Source organism: Acipenser ruthenus, chromosome 3 (genome assembly GCF_902713425.1).
Source record: "Acipenser ruthenus chromosome 3, fAciRut3.2 maternal haplotype, whole genome shotgun sequence".
Taxonomy (NCBI): domain Eukaryota; kingdom Metazoa; phylum Chordata; class Actinopteri; order Acipenseriformes; family Acipenseridae; genus Acipenser; species Acipenser ruthenus.
Window position 1 is genome coordinate 23,167,393 of NC_081191.1, and position 17,704 is coordinate 23,185,096.

The 17,704-nt window shown below is 37.1% G+C and overlaps 1 protein-coding gene across 1 annotated transcript; it reads left to right on the forward strand.

Moving 5' to 3' along the window:
- Positions 1-9,850: 9,850 nt before the first annotated feature.
- Positions 9,851-14,216, forward strand: LOC117970943 (protein FAM83A). The gene is made up of 4 exons (XM_034918747.2): positions 9,851-10,478; positions 11,766-11,933; positions 12,167-12,291; positions 13,116-14,216. The coding sequence occupies exons 1-4, from the start codon at positions 9,960-9,962 to the stop codon at positions 13,672-13,674; spliced, it is 1,371 nt and encodes a 456-aa protein (XP_034774638.2). The 5' UTR covers positions 9,851-9,959; the 3' UTR covers positions 13,675-14,216.
- Positions 14,217-17,704: the final 3,488 nt, after the last annotated feature.

Sequence of the window (17,704 nt, forward strand, 5' to 3'; positions counted from 1 at the left end):
CAGACTTGCATGCTAATCCTTCGACATTGGGAGTCATGACGACGGCATTGGTCTAGCTGTAATTGCGCCAAATGGACACTACATTGTTGCTGTGATGGAAAATGGCAGCCTTAACATATACAACATACAGTCTCTCACGAAGGATGTTAATCAGGTAGCCAATAACACATCTATAAAACACACAGATACGTAGGCATATATTTACAAACGTTGGCAATTGGTTTTATATTAGTTTCCTATAAAATGTTATCAGTACATCAAAAAACACTATTTGGAAACAAATTATTATTTTTTTTTTCAACAGCGATTGAAGTAATTTAAAAAAAGCTTTGGTTTGCTGGATGATTTCTGTTTGCCAGGTAATCCTGTTTCTTGCAAGCTAGGGGCAGTAAACTTGCCTGTTTTTATGTGCTACAACCCCTACACTGCTCCTGTGTATGGTCGGGAAACTATCAGATCAGAAAGAGAGCTTTGTTTTACAGCTTATTCTCCTGAGTTGTTTTATCTTGTGTACACCCATAGCCACCACCTCCTCTGGCCAGTGATTATAGACCTTGACGGAGGCAAAGCTTCTAAAGAGCCGATTTCTAGCCTGAAGATGAAGGTTGCATCTGGGCGTGTTCAGAGACCTGTCAAGAGATTCCAAAGCCCAGACCCGAATCCTGAGACCTCCCATGGACACAACACTAGAAGAGAGAGGTGGGGTGAACCCAGCGAACCCTGAATGGTCAAACATGGTTAGATTCTTTGCAGCAGGCCTAATACAGTGGCTGATTCACCAACATTATGTGCCTGTTGTTTCCATGCATTCTTCTAGCTTTTGAGTCATTCAATGACATTTTATTTTTGTGGTGATAGGTCTGTATCCTAATACACAAGTTCAATCATCAAGTCTTGGCTTTGATAGTAGTCTGATAATGGGAACATTTCCAATAAATAACTCAGTTGGCTAGTAAGCCACATAGCATATACAAACAATGCAAACGTGATAACGTTCTTGGTGATTCTTCTGTTGATACATACTGCCACTAATGTGAATATGCATATGAACTGAAGCATCTCCATGGTTAATACATTTCGTCCTGTAATTGTAATTGGAGCACAGCAAAGATTAATTTAATGCATTGTTCAATGCACTTGCATTTCAGAATGAATTGCCAGAGGGTTTAAACAAAGAGACTTCAAGCCTTGATCAAAGGATTTGGGGAATACCCAGCAAAATACAGGTACAGTATAACCATGAATCAGAAATAGCCACAATAACATCTAAGCTACATATGTAGTGCAAAGGGTCATTTTTTCTGCTTGCTTTGGTTTTATCACAGATTATTCAGTTTGTGTGTCTTCACAACAGGATGCTCTGCCACTAGGGGTGCTGTCCTATTATATTAATGCCGTATTGAAGGCTGCATTTGATCTGTTGTAGGGAATGGGATGTGGCTTAATCCAAGCCGTCTCTTTGGTAACATTTAACATTATATCACTTGTGAACAAAGCCTAGTTTATCTTCTGACCTACTTTTGGCTTACATATTAATTGTGACTCCTTTATCCTTAAAGCAGCTATTAAAGTACCAAATAACAACACAAATCACATTTTATGTTAGCCTTTAGAAGACATTTGCCACTGTTACCATAGTTATTTGGTACAGTATTTTTTTATAAGCCGCTGTAGGGATTGTGGCGCCAAAACAATTCCTGGGTTACTCAATGTCAAAACTAACATATCACACCTGCAAGTTTCCTTTCTTAATCTTATGTAATATGTATTACCATCACTTCATAGATCTCACATTTTCCTTTTTGAAAGATGCACGTATAATGTTAAACATGTATTTGATTTTTAGTGGTATTTCTTTCATTGCTTTTATAAACAATAAAATTGGCGAACATGTCTTGTGCAACCGGCACACATGAGTTGCTTCTGGGAGTCGAGTAGGAAAAACAATTATGAACATCTTGTTTTGTTAGAAAATTCTTCATGAGCGCTTTTTTAAAAACGATATATTTGTCCAGAAATTTTTAAAAAAATTAAATATTTGCCATTTATTTTCTTAAAATAACTGAAACTCCCAAAAGCTAGACACATTGGCTCACTGCTTTTCCTATGACTGACGTATTTTCAATGCAGACTTAATTCTTCATACGACTTTAGAAATTTGCCCGGAAGTACTGCATTGAAATATCTGCAATAAATATTCCTCGATAAATATTCTTCTCCCAACAGCTTCAAATAAATTACCATTAAAACATCTAATTTACCTTTACCGTAATGTGTGCATTTTTCACATAGGAAAATCTGATATCAACAAAATTATAGTAATATATAATAGGTACAATTTACTGGAATTATTTTGTTAGGACCAGGTACTTTTAAGCCCTCTCAAGTGGTTTGTTTCTTATTTTGTAACATTAACATGACTTTTTCTACTTCCAAAAAAAGCAGCAAATTACAGTCACTCTGAATACATGCCCCATTTTGGTGGTGTGTTTTTTTTTCATTCTAGAATGTTCATCTGGCGCTCCTGTGAACCATGCAGCGTTCTGCAGCCTGACTGACAAGGGCACCCACTCTGCCTTTGTGAAACTCCACGAGGTGCAGCCCATCAAGAGCACCAAGCTGCAGAAGGGCCTCCAGCGGTGTGTCTGGGGCAGCGCTGTCTAGAAAGGGCCGTTTAACCTGCTCATAGTTTTTTTAGTATATAGCAAAGCTATGGTACAGACAATAATGTTGTACCTGGTACTATGCCTACATCTGTGGCCTAATTTAGTTAACAAGTATTAATCCACATTCACTGTGTTAAATGGTAACTTCACGAGGCTCCTTCTTTAGCTAAGACATTGGTCTGTGCTCAAGGTATATCGACCTAACTGATGCTTGTTTGGTTCTGTCCTTGTAGAATATTATCATCTTTGGCTCACTGGTTAGCCGTCTTTGGGGAGATCGTTTACCTACTGTTAGTGGCATTTCCATTTGTTAAACTGTTCCAGAACAGCCAGATGATCTGCTTTGAGGTGATCGCTACAGTTATAAGTAAGCTTCTTTCCGGAAACGTTTTTCTTATCACCGGCGATGGATGAATGTCACACTTACATTTTCAAATATACTTAAAGAACTGCTTGTCCGATTGTAAACTTACCTGTAAAGCATTTACCCAAATGAGTAAGGAAATTACAAATTAATATTTACAGTATATTTATAAAATCTCACCTAGCCACATACCAGCTTGTTTTGTTTCTTGCTGCACACACTATTTGTGTGGTAAAAAGAAATACAAATAAACAAAATGCATTTTACTAAGGATTTGTTTTTATAATTACTTATAAGGTTGAGAAATGTGTGTAATGGTTTTAGTCTAAAATAGACGGCCCAATTGAAGTTGCAATTTTGCCCTGCTTGTGAAACAGAACAAGTCAAGGATGTCACACTTAAAAGACTGTTTTTTTTAACCAACAAGAAGCTTCATGTTATGTTATTTATTTGTTCCCCCTTTCTTTTGATATTCTGTGATGTTTGCTGTCATTTAGAGTGCTTCTGGTACTCCAATACTGCGTTATCATCTTTCTCTGTGAGAATTCACAATGAACAGCCTTCCTCATTCCATTCAAACCATGTGACAGTGTGACCTTTCAACTCTGCTGACCCTATCTACTCGGCATATACAGTCAGCACTTACATATACAACCCTATCAAATTTTGACTTCAGTGACGGTTAAATGAGTGTGACACATATCTGATTATTTCATTTTGACCCGTTCCAACCCTCAATGAACACAAAAAAGATACATTGTCAAAAATACGTAGCTGAAAGGACTGTGTTTTAAAATAAGCAGACTTCCATTTGGAGGTTCTGTAGTTGGTTTTGTTGGTACAGTACTGTATTTTCAAAAGAAGTATTTTAATTCAGAATGATATGATTCTGAACATATCACTTGCCAAAAGAGATGACTGTGGACACGTGGACTGTAATACAGCACATACTTTTAAATCTGGTACATATTGTAGCAGTATGTAAAATTCCCCGTTAACAACCCAACAGCAAAATGAAATCAACATGTTAGCCATGCACAGAACTTTGTAAAATGTAAAAGGCAATGCAATTTAGCAAACAATTAAAAAAACAACAGTTTTCAGAATTAAAACAGTATCCAAAGTCAGTATTCAATATTGCAGAATATAGGCCCTAATGTCACAGTTCACTTGCAAATGAAAATGCACAAAAGCAACTAAAGATCACAGATTTAAAAAAAAAAAAAAGCATCACAGTATCTAAAACTGTTTAATGATTAACTTTTACATTACCGTAGCTTGTCTCGTTCACTTTGTTTTTGCTGCATTTTTGTCATGTGAAATTGGAGGAAGTGCTGTCTAACTGCACAATCAAGACAGACTGATCTGGCAGGCAAGAAAACAATGTCAGGCTGTGACGGATAAACAAGCTCATTGTAACATTGAAGAGATGGGCTTTGCATTAGAAAACCACTGACGGAGGACTGACAATGAAAAGTAAGGCTTCTCATTGACTGTTTCTAGGTAGCAGTAAATTCTTGTACTTTGAAATCTGGCAGGCATTTCATGTGTAAATATGGTGGCCATATGGCTTAAGGTTTTTTTTTTAACTCATTTCTGTATTGAGGTACCTTATTTCTTTTTTCCTCTTCATTTTAACAGAAGTAGTTCTCATGGTTTTATAATAAATAACAGGGTAATGCAGCCTCCATGATCATTTTTTTTTTTGCATATCTATAATGGAACTGGCACACTGACTCCAAATTCCTAGCAGATCCAACTTAAGTATTTGTTTATAAAAATGATTTTATATATCCAGTAATTTATTTTTGTAACATTTAACTCTGGATATACAGCTGTATATATTCTTGTAATGCATTAAAACACTCTGGTGATGTAATAAATATACCCTTGTCTACTCGGAATTGTGCTATATATCATATGGGAGTTTGGTCCCATTGGTAATGTTTACAAAGACTTTGGGCACCCATGGATCAAAAATGTGTCAAATTCACAAGACAAATTGAAGAATCGTCATCGTACTGAGACAGAAATACACTTTTCTTATCTCCTATGATCCTGTTGTAAGTTTCGTGTTCAGAAGAAATAACCAATGAAACACTTTGTAAAAAGAAAAAAATAATGACTAGGGCACAGAGCTACTCTGTATGTCAGTGCTACCCCACAATTGTCAAAAGTACATTCTTGAGAACTCTGTATAATCTATTTACACTGTACATTTTAATAAATATAAATGACAAATAAAATATAGTCGATATAGACACTTACTGACTGTCACTGATAAATCATATTAACAAGCTCAATCAATATGAAGCCTTCACTTCCAGTCCTTAAGATCGTAGCATTGAATCCCCCTGTTGAAAAGAAATGTAATACAAAGGTACTGAGTTAAGAATTTTGTTTTAACTTGAAAATTATATTACAGTGAAGCTATTGATACTGCTGATCGCACAAAACACATCTAGATAGCCTAGTATTGGCACAAGTTAACAAATCGAATTTGTGCTACAAGGGAATCTTGCATTACATTTAACCATCCTCTGAGATTAAAAAAAAGACAGAGATGACACTGTAGTTACATTTATTGTAAACCCGGATAGTCAAGATTAGGAAAGTGAAATTGAAACGTTTCTATAATAACATTCTAACAGCACAGTTCTTGTGATGTTTGACATCCAATATTAGCATTGTCCCTCTTTAATTATCATACATTGGCACCCAGTGGCACAGTACGCAGACGTTTGTTGTAAACCCTTGTCTAAATAAAGGACGGTCTAGGTTTTTTTTGGATTCAGGAATAAAAGTGCTGCAATCATGGCGTGGTACCTCTATTTATGTTGTAAACATAGCCAGAGTTGCTTAAACAGAGCATTTAACAGTAGAATGGTCCTGTTGTTGAGGTTTTGATTTTACATCTTTGTTACATACATCATACATCACACTGAACAGTCTTAACTCCTGTGTGAAATGATATGCTAGCACTGAAGCACTATAGTGGGACTGGGCGTGGATTGAAAGTCAACATCCCATCTGACTATACTAGACTTTTGGGGTATTTTTGTCATTGGTGTTACACATTTTCATTTTTGTCAAATACAATGGCTGATCAAGAACGAGGTAGTAATTGGAGTCTGGAATAAGTTAAGGAATTGTTAGCTTTACAGGCTGGCGAGGAGGTGAATTTACAAATAGAAGTGATGGTGCGTGATGCTGTAATTTATGGGCGAATCGCAGTTGCCATGAAAACGATCTGTTGACTGACAGTTTTGAAAGTTGTACTCGCATGATCCCTTGTGTGAAAGGGTTATGACAGTATTATACCGGCATAGATTGCGCAATTTCGTGCTGTGTGAATGGGTAGTTTTTTAACAACTCTGAGATGCCTCAGTAGCGGCATTTATATGTGAAAGGGGCTTTATAAAAAATATTTTCATTTTAGGTGTAGTAAAATAAACGTACCTTCCATTTGCTGTGCGTGTATGTTTTATAATTGAATCTAGTTAGAGCTATTCCAAAATGTTGGAATTCCATTAGTCTTACTTGTCTGAACAGGTATTGGTTCCTAACCATAGGTGCCAGTATAAACACCTCCTTTATTTGAAAATGTATAATTGTCTAGATTACTAGATGTTTTCATCATGAATGGATGCACTCTAAAACACTTTCACAGAGGTTTGTGGGGAGGGGAATAGGGGAATTAATGATAAGCTGCTCATCCTATCTTTCTTGGTAGCCTTTCTATCATATCTATAGAAACTGAGGATGCATGCTGTTTGGAATCCTTAGTTCAGCACAGACATCATATTAACTTAGTTTTTCTAAAGCTTTTTGTACAAGGCGCGTTCATTATCACAAACGCTATTGATACTGGTATAGTGTATTGCTTTTTTTCAACCAGTGATTACTAAAGTGCCTGTATGTAATTTACATATGCAGTAGTAATTGCTTTAATGAAAATACAGAAAATGTTTTCCACAGATGCCGATGGATATTTACTGTATATGTTTTAAGGAGGTATGCTTATAAGTACTGTATAGCTATTAGATATCAGTATTAATAGCTGAACTAATTGAATAACTTATGCTCAGTACCTTGCTGAAAGTGCAAAACATTATGCGCTACACTGGAACCTAACTGTGCGCCAGGATATGTGAATGAATTCTTATCAAGTACAGACGTGCTCAAATTTGTTGGTACCCCTCCACAAAAAACGAAGAATGCACAATTTTCTCTGAAATAACTTGAAACTGACAAAAGTAATTGGCATCCGCCATTGTTTATTCCATATTTAATAGAAATCAGACTTTGCTTTTGATTTTTTATTCAACATAATATTGTAAATAAGAAAACAAATGAAAATGGCATGGACAAAAATGATGGGACCGCTAACCTAATATTTTGTTGCACAACCTTTAGAGGCAATCACTGCAATCATATGTTTTCTGTAGCTTTTCAATGAGACTTCTGCATCTGTTAACAGGTAGTTTGGCCCACTCTTCCTGAGCAAACTGCTCCAGCTGTCTCAGGTTTGATGGGTGCCTTCTCCAGACTGCAAGTTTCAGCTCTTTCCATAGATGTTCGATAGGATTCAGATCAGGACTCACAGAAGGCCACTTCAGAATAGTCCAATGTTTTGTTCTTATCCATTCTTGGGTGCTTTTAGCTGTGTGTTTTGGGTCATTATCCTGTTGGAGGACCCATGACCTGCGACTGAGACAGAGCTTTCTGACACTGGGCAGTACGTTTCGCTCCAGAATGCCTTGATAGTCTTGAGATTTCATTGTGCCCTGCACAGATTCAAGGCACCCTGTGCCAGGTGCAGCAAAGCAGCCCCAAAACATAACCGAGCCTCCTCCATTTTTCACTGTAGGTATGGTGTTCTTTTCTTTGAAAGCTTCATTTTTTCGTCTGTGAACATAGAGCTGATGTGACTTGCCAAAAAGCTCCAGTTTTGACTCATCTGTCCAAAGGACATTCTCCCAGAAGGATTGTGGCTTGTCAATATGCATTTCAGCAAATTCCAGTCTGGCTTTTTTATGTTTTTCTTTCAAAACTGAAGTCCTCCTGGGTCTTCATCCATGGAGCCCACTTTCGCTCAAAAAGCGACGGATGGTGCGATCAGAAACTGACGTACCTTCACCTTGGAGTTCAGCTTGTATCTCTTTGGCAGTTATCCTTGGTTCTTTTTCTACCATTCGCACTATCCTTCTGTTCACTCTGGGGTCGATTTTCCTCTTGCGGCCATGCCCAGGGAGGTTGGCTACAGTTCCATGGACCTTAAACTTCTTAATAATATTTGCAACTGTTGTCACAGGAACATCAAGCTGCTTGGAGATGGTCTTGTAGCCTTTACCTTTACCATGCTCGTCTATTATTTTCTTTCTGATCTCCTCAGACAACTCTCCCCTTTGCTTTCTCTGGTCCATGTTCAGTGTGGTGCACACAATGGTACCAAACAGCACAGTGACTACTTTTCTCCATTTAAATAGGCTGAATGACTGATTACAAGATTGGAGACATGTGTGATACTAATTAAAGAAACTAATTAGTTTGAAATATCTCTATAATCCAATTATTTATTATCTTTTCTAAGGGGTACCAACAAATGTGTCCAGGCCATTTTAGAATATCTTTGTAGAATAAGCAATAATTCATCTCTTTTCACAGCTTCTTTGCTTTATTCTATGACATACCAAAGGCATGGAAGTATACATGATAAAATAGCTTTTAATTTCATCACTTTTCAGGAGGAATGAAGCATTATTTCAATGAGCTGTAAGGGTACCAACAAATTTGAGCACGTCTGTAATTATGCCCTTGCTACTTGGCATAAGCACTCTCTAAATCTGTATATAAAGACATTTTAATTAAGTAGTGTTGGCAAATCCTATTGCTGTGGCACTTGGTGGTTGTTTTATGATTGCACAATCCTTACTTTGCATTCAGCATTATTTACTCAGTAATGTTGTTGAAGCTGACACCCTAGGAACCTTCAAGAAGCTGCTTGATGAGATTCTGGGATCAATAAGCTACTAACAACCAAACGAGCAAGATGGGCTGAATGACCTCCTCTCATTTGTAAACTCTCTTATGTTCTTATGTTCTATATTTCGTATTTGAAAGGGAACCACGCACCATAATTCTATTACCATAGTTACCACTGCTTACCAGTTTTTGTTTCTATTAAGCTTACATTTGTGTTGGGTTACTGTGTATTCTTGTTTAATTTGGTAATTAATGTGCACATTTGGCTGACTTTATATAAAGTGCAGGTTGTACTACTGTGCAAACCTCTGAAAATAAACGAGTAACTTTAAGTAATTGGAATTTTATCTCTCATTGTATAAAGGAAATTTGCTAGAGCAAGGATTACTGGTTCAGGTAGAAATCATGTTACAGGAGGCAGTTGGCATGACAGAGGGAACATAGTTTGTCTGTCGATCTATTTTTCTAATATTTTCAAAGTGACTTAATTAAGTTTAAACCGACTTTATACCTGGTTCAAGGATGTGTGCAGCTTCTTATTACTTATTACTAAAAGCTAGGAAATACACTTTAGGTAGATGTTGTGTGTGTGTGTGTGTGTGTGTGTGTGTTTTTTAAATATTAAAAATACTCATGGGAAGAAACGTGTAATGCCAGAAGATAATTAAGACTCGTCAAGAACAACTGCCAAACGTTTAAAAATCACATTTTTTGAAGCAGTCGACACTGATCAGACCTGACAACTTAATTTACATAACTGTTGTTCAGCTGCTTCTAATCCCCTTGCAGGTAGGGTGTATTGAAGAGCATCGCTCACCTGATGTTTCTCAAACAAAAGCCAACTCCTTATAAAAGTCGACAGTCATCCTAGTTTGTGCTTATATAGGCAGCTCCCTCAAGATCCTGTGAGCTCTGGTGCAAGCACAACATTTCAGAACTTCGGGATGAATCCGGAAAACAGCGGTCGTTACAGAGACTGGTATGGTCGAGCCAAGCCGGTAGGCAAGATGAAGAAGCGACTGCAGGAGGTCAAATACCAATCCTACAAACACTCTGAGGTAGATTTGAGCCACAATGAAAGTGCCCGGCTTGCCACAGATGCCCTGGTGGACAAAGGATCTGCAGCTTTTCATGAGGTGCTAGCTGCAGAAGGGGAAGTGGACTTCTTGTCCCCTATGGAGAAGGAATACATACTGAGAAATGTTAGGGAGCATCAGTGGGAGAGCGAGAGTCAAGCTGAGGAGGAAAAGGGGTTAGGGGAGACCGTTGCACCTTCAGTGAGGTCTGATACTTACTTCCCCACTGCCTCTGATAGTGTAGCTCCTGTCCTGGATTATGGCTGGCCCATGGAAGATAAACAATACTACCTGAAGGGGAAACCCAACGCTGAGGTTTATTTTCAGACAGACAGTTCAAGAAGCATCAAAGACATTCTACGGGAGTACATCAACAAAGCCACTGTGGTAATTGTTTTGTTTGTTTTGTTTTAGTTTTTTGGGGGGATGTTTTTGCATAATATAATATAAAATATAATGTAAACTTTGAACCTAAAACTAAACGTTTTTTCCTCTACTTAGAAACCTTCATTAGGTTAAAATTATATATTTTTTAAAACAGTGTTGTTGTTGTTTTTTTTAAAACAAGGCAACAGTTACCACTACTTTTAATTTAATTACCCTAATACTGAATCCTAACCGTAACTTGATCCTTATTGCCAGTAAATAATAATAATAATAATAATAATAATGTTACAGTAATTATTTTAGATACTATTAATTCCTATTATTATTATTTATTTCTTAGTAGACACCCTTATCCAGAGCGACTTACAATTGTTACAAGATATCACATTATTTTTGCATACAATTACCCATTTATACAGTTGGGTTTTTACTGGAGCAATCTAGGTAAAGTACCTTGCTCAAGGGTACAGCAGCAGTGTCCTCCACCGGGGATTGAACCCACGACCCTCCAGTCAAGAGTCCAAAGCCCTAACCACTACTCCAGACTGCTGCCCTATACAAATTAATTACCTAATTAATTACTTTGTAATTAACAGTAATTGTTGCCAGGTTAATGTAAAACATGAAAAAGTTTGTTTTCTATATTGCAAATGAAAATCTGTCATGTTTTTACTTCACAAGCAAAAAATTACAATACTAATGCTGCAGTTTGACAGTAGTAGATTATTGCATTTAATTAATCTGCTTTATGATCACTCCTACTCAAAGTAAAAAGCAGAGCTAATAATACTGAAGGCAGATTAACAATGCAAATGCTGTGGTACTCTATTGTGGAAACATGTTGGAGACTCCTTTGTAGTTGATGGTCCCATAATGATGTTAACATCCTCGTACTTTGATTCAACTATAAGCTGGATATGAACGTTAAATGAGATTTTTTTAGCTAATAAGTTACCAAGCAATTCAAGTGGTATAAGAGCACACAAGGAACACTCCTGTCTCCACCAGTACGGTTGCCATGGGGTTGGTTAAATTGAAATATCTGCAAATCCTGAATTATTCTAAAGTATAAAAAAACAAGCAAAGCGTTAATAATAATAATGATGATGATTCTCTGTCTATCCACTGATATAGATAATAGCCATCATGTATCAGATTGTTGCTCTTATTTTAAGGTCCTGACCCAGGTTTGTATTTTTTATAAATCAAATCACTGAGTTGACCTCTTTGAAAGTGTACGTTTTGTGATATAACTTCTGTCTTTAATTCCTTTCTGCAATTCTGTAGGTGCTGGCGATAGTGATGGATGTTTTCAGTGACGTAGAAATTTTCTGCGACTTGCTTGAAGCAACTAATAAACGCAATGTCTCGGTCTACCTGCTGCTCGACCACAGGAACCTGCACCATTTTACAGAGATGTGCGAGAAGCTACAGATCAACAGCTCTCATCTTACAGTACTGCCCTTTATTTTAATATGTTAAATTCTTCTTTTTTTAAAAAAATCAGTCTTTACATAGTGCTATTTAAATAACAGTTTAGAAACCTAGGGCTCTATTCACAAAGCTTTAAGTCATGATTTGTTTTATGAGTGTTTTTTCTGGTTTTATCAATCAAACCAAGTTTGGTCATCCTGCCTAAACATAAACAAAATAACAAAATGCACCCCCCCCCCCCTTCCCTTTCACAGAAGATGTCGATTCGTACAGTGTCTGGAGAGGTCTATTGTGCAAAGTCTGGAAGAAAATTCTCGGGTCAGATCAAAGAAAAGTTTGTCATTATTGATTGCACTTCTGTGCTGGCTGGTTCATACAGGTTTGTAGATCATGATTTATCCCCACTGATTTGAAAATGCCTATTTCATTTCTATTGTTAGAGAGCAAGGAACACCAGAACATATATTCCTGATTTTCTTCTTTAATGTTATCCTTTGATTGTTGGCATGCTTTTTTCCTGTGCTCTTTTTTTCAGCAATTTCAAATTTGCTTCTACTCCAGACTTTACAAGTCTCTTTCTATTTATAATGATCTTTGGTTTTCACCTTTCTTAATAACGCAAAAACAATCTGAAAACAGTGTTGTGGTACTCCAGTACTGTGAGGGAAACTCATTCCAAAATTAGCAGCATATACATGCAACTGAAAACCACAAAGCCACCTAAACAGAACATTTAAATTGGAACTGTTTAACATGACTGTAATTGACAAATACTTATTGGCATTCTCAAATCTCACATTTGATCCCCACTCCCCACCACCACTAAAAAAAAACTAAAAAAAAAAAAAAGATTATTCAGAAATGCAACTTTGTGCTAAACATGTGTTTTTTTTTTGCTTCATGACAAAAAACACAATACATTAAAATGTATTTTTCATGTTCCTTGGCAAATTAAGCTTGAAGGTAGAACACATTTAAAATTCACTATTTGCAATTTGTAACAAAATGTGGTGGTCATCATTTTACATAAAAAAGGTAGAAAATCTACAAGTGTCCGCAACATGACTCTGTAGTTCTAAAACTAATATGGTAACTTTTGAATTGACAAATACATAACCACATCCTCTGAAAGGCTTCTTTAAAATATTTATCTTTAAATAAAAATAATGTTTTAAAGCCATTTACCTCTTTCTACCATTTCAGTTTCAGTTGGCTGTCAGGGCAAGTGCACAGAAACCTCGTGGTCCTGTTAACTGGGTGCATAGTGGAGCTTTTTGATGTTGAGTTCCGTCAGCTGTATGCCATATCCAAGCCCGTGACAGATTTCTGCTCAGCTGCGTCTGATTTGTGGCTAACAGAGCCTGTCAGTCCAACAGGAACTCGGTTCACCAGCCAGCAGGACTTCAACCATCATTCTGAACCCTGCAGCACACTGTCAGGCTACAGTGGACCAACAACCAAATCACAACCCCAAGGAGCTATAGAATGCAGATACCAGGACATAAAGCTTCCAGTTACATCAGTGCACCAAATCAACAATTACAACTACATGCTATCTCCCAGGGCACAGCGGGTGCCACAGATGCATCACTTTGTCAATTCTAATGCCCGTCAGAGGTCATTCTTTAGTGATTATGGGAAAGGGGTACAACCCATGTTTAACAATGTCTTTGGGATGTTACTGGGCAGACAAGAAGAACCATTCCCAAGGTGGGGTTCTGGAATTCGGTTCGTTAACAAACCAGATCTCATTCCACATTAACTTCAGCAATGTACCATTCATACAGGGGTTCTCCAACTAGGGGCCAGGGACACCTGAGGGGCCACAAGATGGTTTCAAGGGGCTGTAACGCATATAAAAATGTTCTCTCTCAAATCACACTGACACAGCAAAGTTCCCTAGACCAGGGGATCATTTCATTTACACAAAAGCTGCTGTCACATGCTTGGGGGTTATTAAAGTGACATGGACATCAGCTTGTGCTCATGCTAATAGTATGCACCATTACAAAAAAAAAAGGGGGGGGGGTTGTAAGGAGAACAAAATAAGCAACTATATTCATGCACTTTATAATTACAACATCCATTTTTTTTTCTCATGGGGTCTACAGCATATAATAGGGCAATAATATGGAACATTTTTTTGATTTTCATTAACAGATATTTACTCAAGACAAGATGCTCCTGTATTACTTTAGAGACAATGATAAATTACGCTATCAAAGTAAATTATGTATACTCTTAATCCAATGTTCGAATTTACATTACTGTTGTTTAACAAGCAGAACAAATAAAAAATGAATGGAAAACTTTAGATTTGTCTGGCTGTAATTTGTCACGCTTGCTCTGCAGATAAATATTAATTAATGTTACCTAATATATATATATATATATATATATATATATATATATATATATATATATATATATATATATATATATATATATATATACAGTGCCTTGCAAAAGTATTCAGACCCCTGACCAATTCTCTCATATTACTGAATAACAAATGGTACATTGAAATTTCGTTCTGTTTGATATTTTATTTAAAACACTGAAACTCAAAATCAATTATTGTAAGGTGACATTGGTTTTACGTTGGGAAATATTTTTAAGAAAAATAAAAAAATTTAATATCTTGTTTGCATAAGTATTCAACCCCTGTGCTGTGGAAGCTCCCAGTTTACACCGATGAAAGAAATTGCCCTAAAGAGGACACAATTACCTTACCATTGGCCTCCACCTGTGAAACATTAAAGTTGCTGTCACATTTTCTGGATAAAAACCCCACTGTTGAAGGATCATTGGTCAGGCTGTGAATCTGAAGGAAAATGAAGACCAAAGAGCATTCTACAGAAGTTAGAGATAAAGTAATACAAATGCATAGATTAGGTAAAGGGTACAAAATAATATCCAAGTGTTTGGATATCCCAGTGAGCACAGTTGGATCAATAATCAGGAAGTGGAAGCTGCATCACACCACCCAGGCACTGCCAAGAAAAGGCCGTCCCTCAAAACTCAGCGCTCAAACAGAAGTAGACTTGTGAGAGAAGCCAGAGATGCCAACAATCACTTTGAAGGAGCTACAGAGTTCAGTGGCTGGGAGTGGAGTAATGGTGCACCAGTCAACCATATCAAGAGCTCTGCATAACACTGGCCTGTATGGGAGGGTGGCAATAAAGAAGCTGTTACTCAAAAAGTACCATCTGAAAGCACATCTGGAGTTTGCCAGAAAGCATGAGAGTGACCCAGCTGCGATGTGGGAAAAGGTTTTGTGGTCAGATGAGACCAAGATAGAGTTTTTTGGCCAAAACTCAAAGCGCTATGTATGGCGCAAACCTAACACTGCCCATGCCTCAAGACATACCATCCCTACAGTGAAGTATGGTAGTGGCAGCATCATGCTGTGGGGATGCTTCTCATCAGCAGGGACTGGGCATCTTGTTAAAATTGAAGGAAGAATGGATGGAGCAAAATACAGGGAAATACTGCAAGAGAACCTGCTTCAGTCCGCTAAAAAACTGAAGCTTGGAGGAAATTCACCTTTCAGCAGGACAACGATCCCAAGCACAAGGCCAAAGCAACATTGGAGTGGCTCAAGAACAAAAAGGTGAATGTCCTACAGTGGCCCAGTCAAAGTCCTGATCTCAATCCCATTGAGAATCTGTGGCACTATTTGAAAATTGCGGTCCACAAGCGTCGTCCAACCAACCTGAACAACCTGGAGCAAATCTGCCAAGAAGAATGGGCCAAAATCACTCCGACACTGTGTGCAAAGCTGGTACATACTTACCCCAAAAGACTTAAAGCTGTTATTGCAGCGAAAGGTGGCTCTACCAAATATTAATGTGTGGGGGTTGAATACTTATGCAAGCAAGATATTTCAGTTTTTTATTTTTCTTAAAAATATTTCCCAACATAAAACAAAAATTGATTTTGAGCTTCAGTGTTTTAAAATAAAATATCAAACAGAATGAAATTTCAGTGTACCATTTGTAATTCAGTAATATGAGAGAATTGGAATACTTTTGCAAGGCACTGTATATATATATATATATATATATATATATATATATATATATATATATATATATATATTTGCTCCCTATCCCCATCCAGATACAAACTACATATATATGGTACCTTACAAAGGAACATCAAGCTCCAAGCATTCCAATATAATAGGGCATATGAATATTAATTAAATTGGGGGTTGATTGGATCAATTTATAACCTGCTGGGATAAGGCACCCCTGGATGTTATTAGAGCATTTTATGCTACTGGATTTCATCTGCCTTCTATTTTGAGGGGTGATCCCTGGATAACCACCTGATTGATGCAATTCAGAGTTATTCCCTAATGCTGTAAAATGTTACAAAGAAATACAGCAGTGGATTATCCTGACAGCGTATAATGTAGGCTCCTTTACATTAATACAGTTTTCTCAAGGGGTTGATTGTCCCTTTTATCATCAATACAATAAATAAGAATATTTGTGGAACCCTGGCTTGTTGAACTTGTATGCAGGTGAAGCTAAAAACCTGTTTTTAGAATCATAGGGTGAGCAGTGAAAAGGGACAACCAGAATCAATGCATGGTATTTGAGTCCATGTGCTTAAGGGGATTATACTGTAATTATACTGCATTTCCAGTAAAAATGCATTTCATAAGGGATGTAACTTCATAGGACCAAGAGACAGCACTCTCCTGGTTTCAATGCCTGCTACACCAATGTTTTTGGCCTCCTTGTGTCTCTTTCTTCGCTTTGAATATATCTAGAAATAAGATGATGTATTGTATTTCAGTTGTGTAATCAAGGTATATTACAAGGATATATAAAGAACTCATTACAGATGTCCGAACCATGAAAGGCATGTGAACAACTGCACCAATTGTCAAGGCAGTTTCATCAAATTCGGGCATGCGGTTCTGAAGAAGATATAGGGGCTGATGTAATAATAGGCGCAGTGCAAACAATTGCGCCTGCAAAATCGAAATTGCCTAGCGGCCAGGTAAACCCCACAAAAGGGGGTATATCTCAGCAAATCTTCATCATTGAGCTTAAATATTTGGCCTGGTTTCATACCTTACCTGTATCTTCCACTACATGAAATATAAGCAAAATCAAAATCTTGAGATTGGAAGCTCTGGTTGACACAGAATGACCCAGCAATATCAGTGTTTTTCAGCCACACATCACTTTGCACGTATCCTTACATTGCCATAGTGTACATTAGCCCATCCGATTGGAATCTACCCAAACTTTAGCTAAAAAATATAAAAGTCTGACATGAAAGGATGCACTCCACTATTTTTCTACCATGGATCATCCTTCAGGGTTGTAAACAAATTGACAAAACAGACAGAGATTAATAGCACTGGCTGCAGTAGACTGGATTCCATTTCGAAGAGAATAACTATAACAGAGGTCAGAGAACCATTAGCGAACTCAGATTACAACATGGTCTCTTTTGAAGTGCTTTTTAAGAGAGGTAGAAATGAGCATTGCTAAGGGGGCTAAAACCAATTCCAAAAAGTTGTTTCCAATATTATAACAGCAAGAAAACATTAAAAGAGGAGATAAAATGTCTAAGAGATACAAATGGGAAAAATCATAGACGAAGAGAAAAAAATAGCAAATATACTAAATGATTACTTTTCAAAGTAATCATTTAGTATATAAAGGACAACATGCCCCACATGTCTACCTGTTCCTGTCCAGTCTTAAATAACTTTAGCATAACAGAAGCAGAAGTGTTAAAGGGACTAGGAGCTCTTAAAATAAACA

Excerpts from the sequence above, each read along its gene's own strand:
- LOC117970943 (XM_034918747.2), top strand. The coding sequence starts at position 9,960 with ATGAATCCGGAAAACAGCGGTCGTTACAGAGACTGGTATGGTCGAGCC. Across the intron at positions 11,934-12,166 it reads TCAACAGCTCTCATCTTACA|AAGATGTCGATTCGTACAGT; the intron begins GTACTGCCCTTT and ends TCCCTTTCACAG. Across the intron at positions 12,292-13,115 it reads GTGCTGGCTGGTTCATACAG|TTTCAGTTGGCTGTCAGGGC; the intron begins GTTTGTAGATCA and ends CTACCATTTCAG.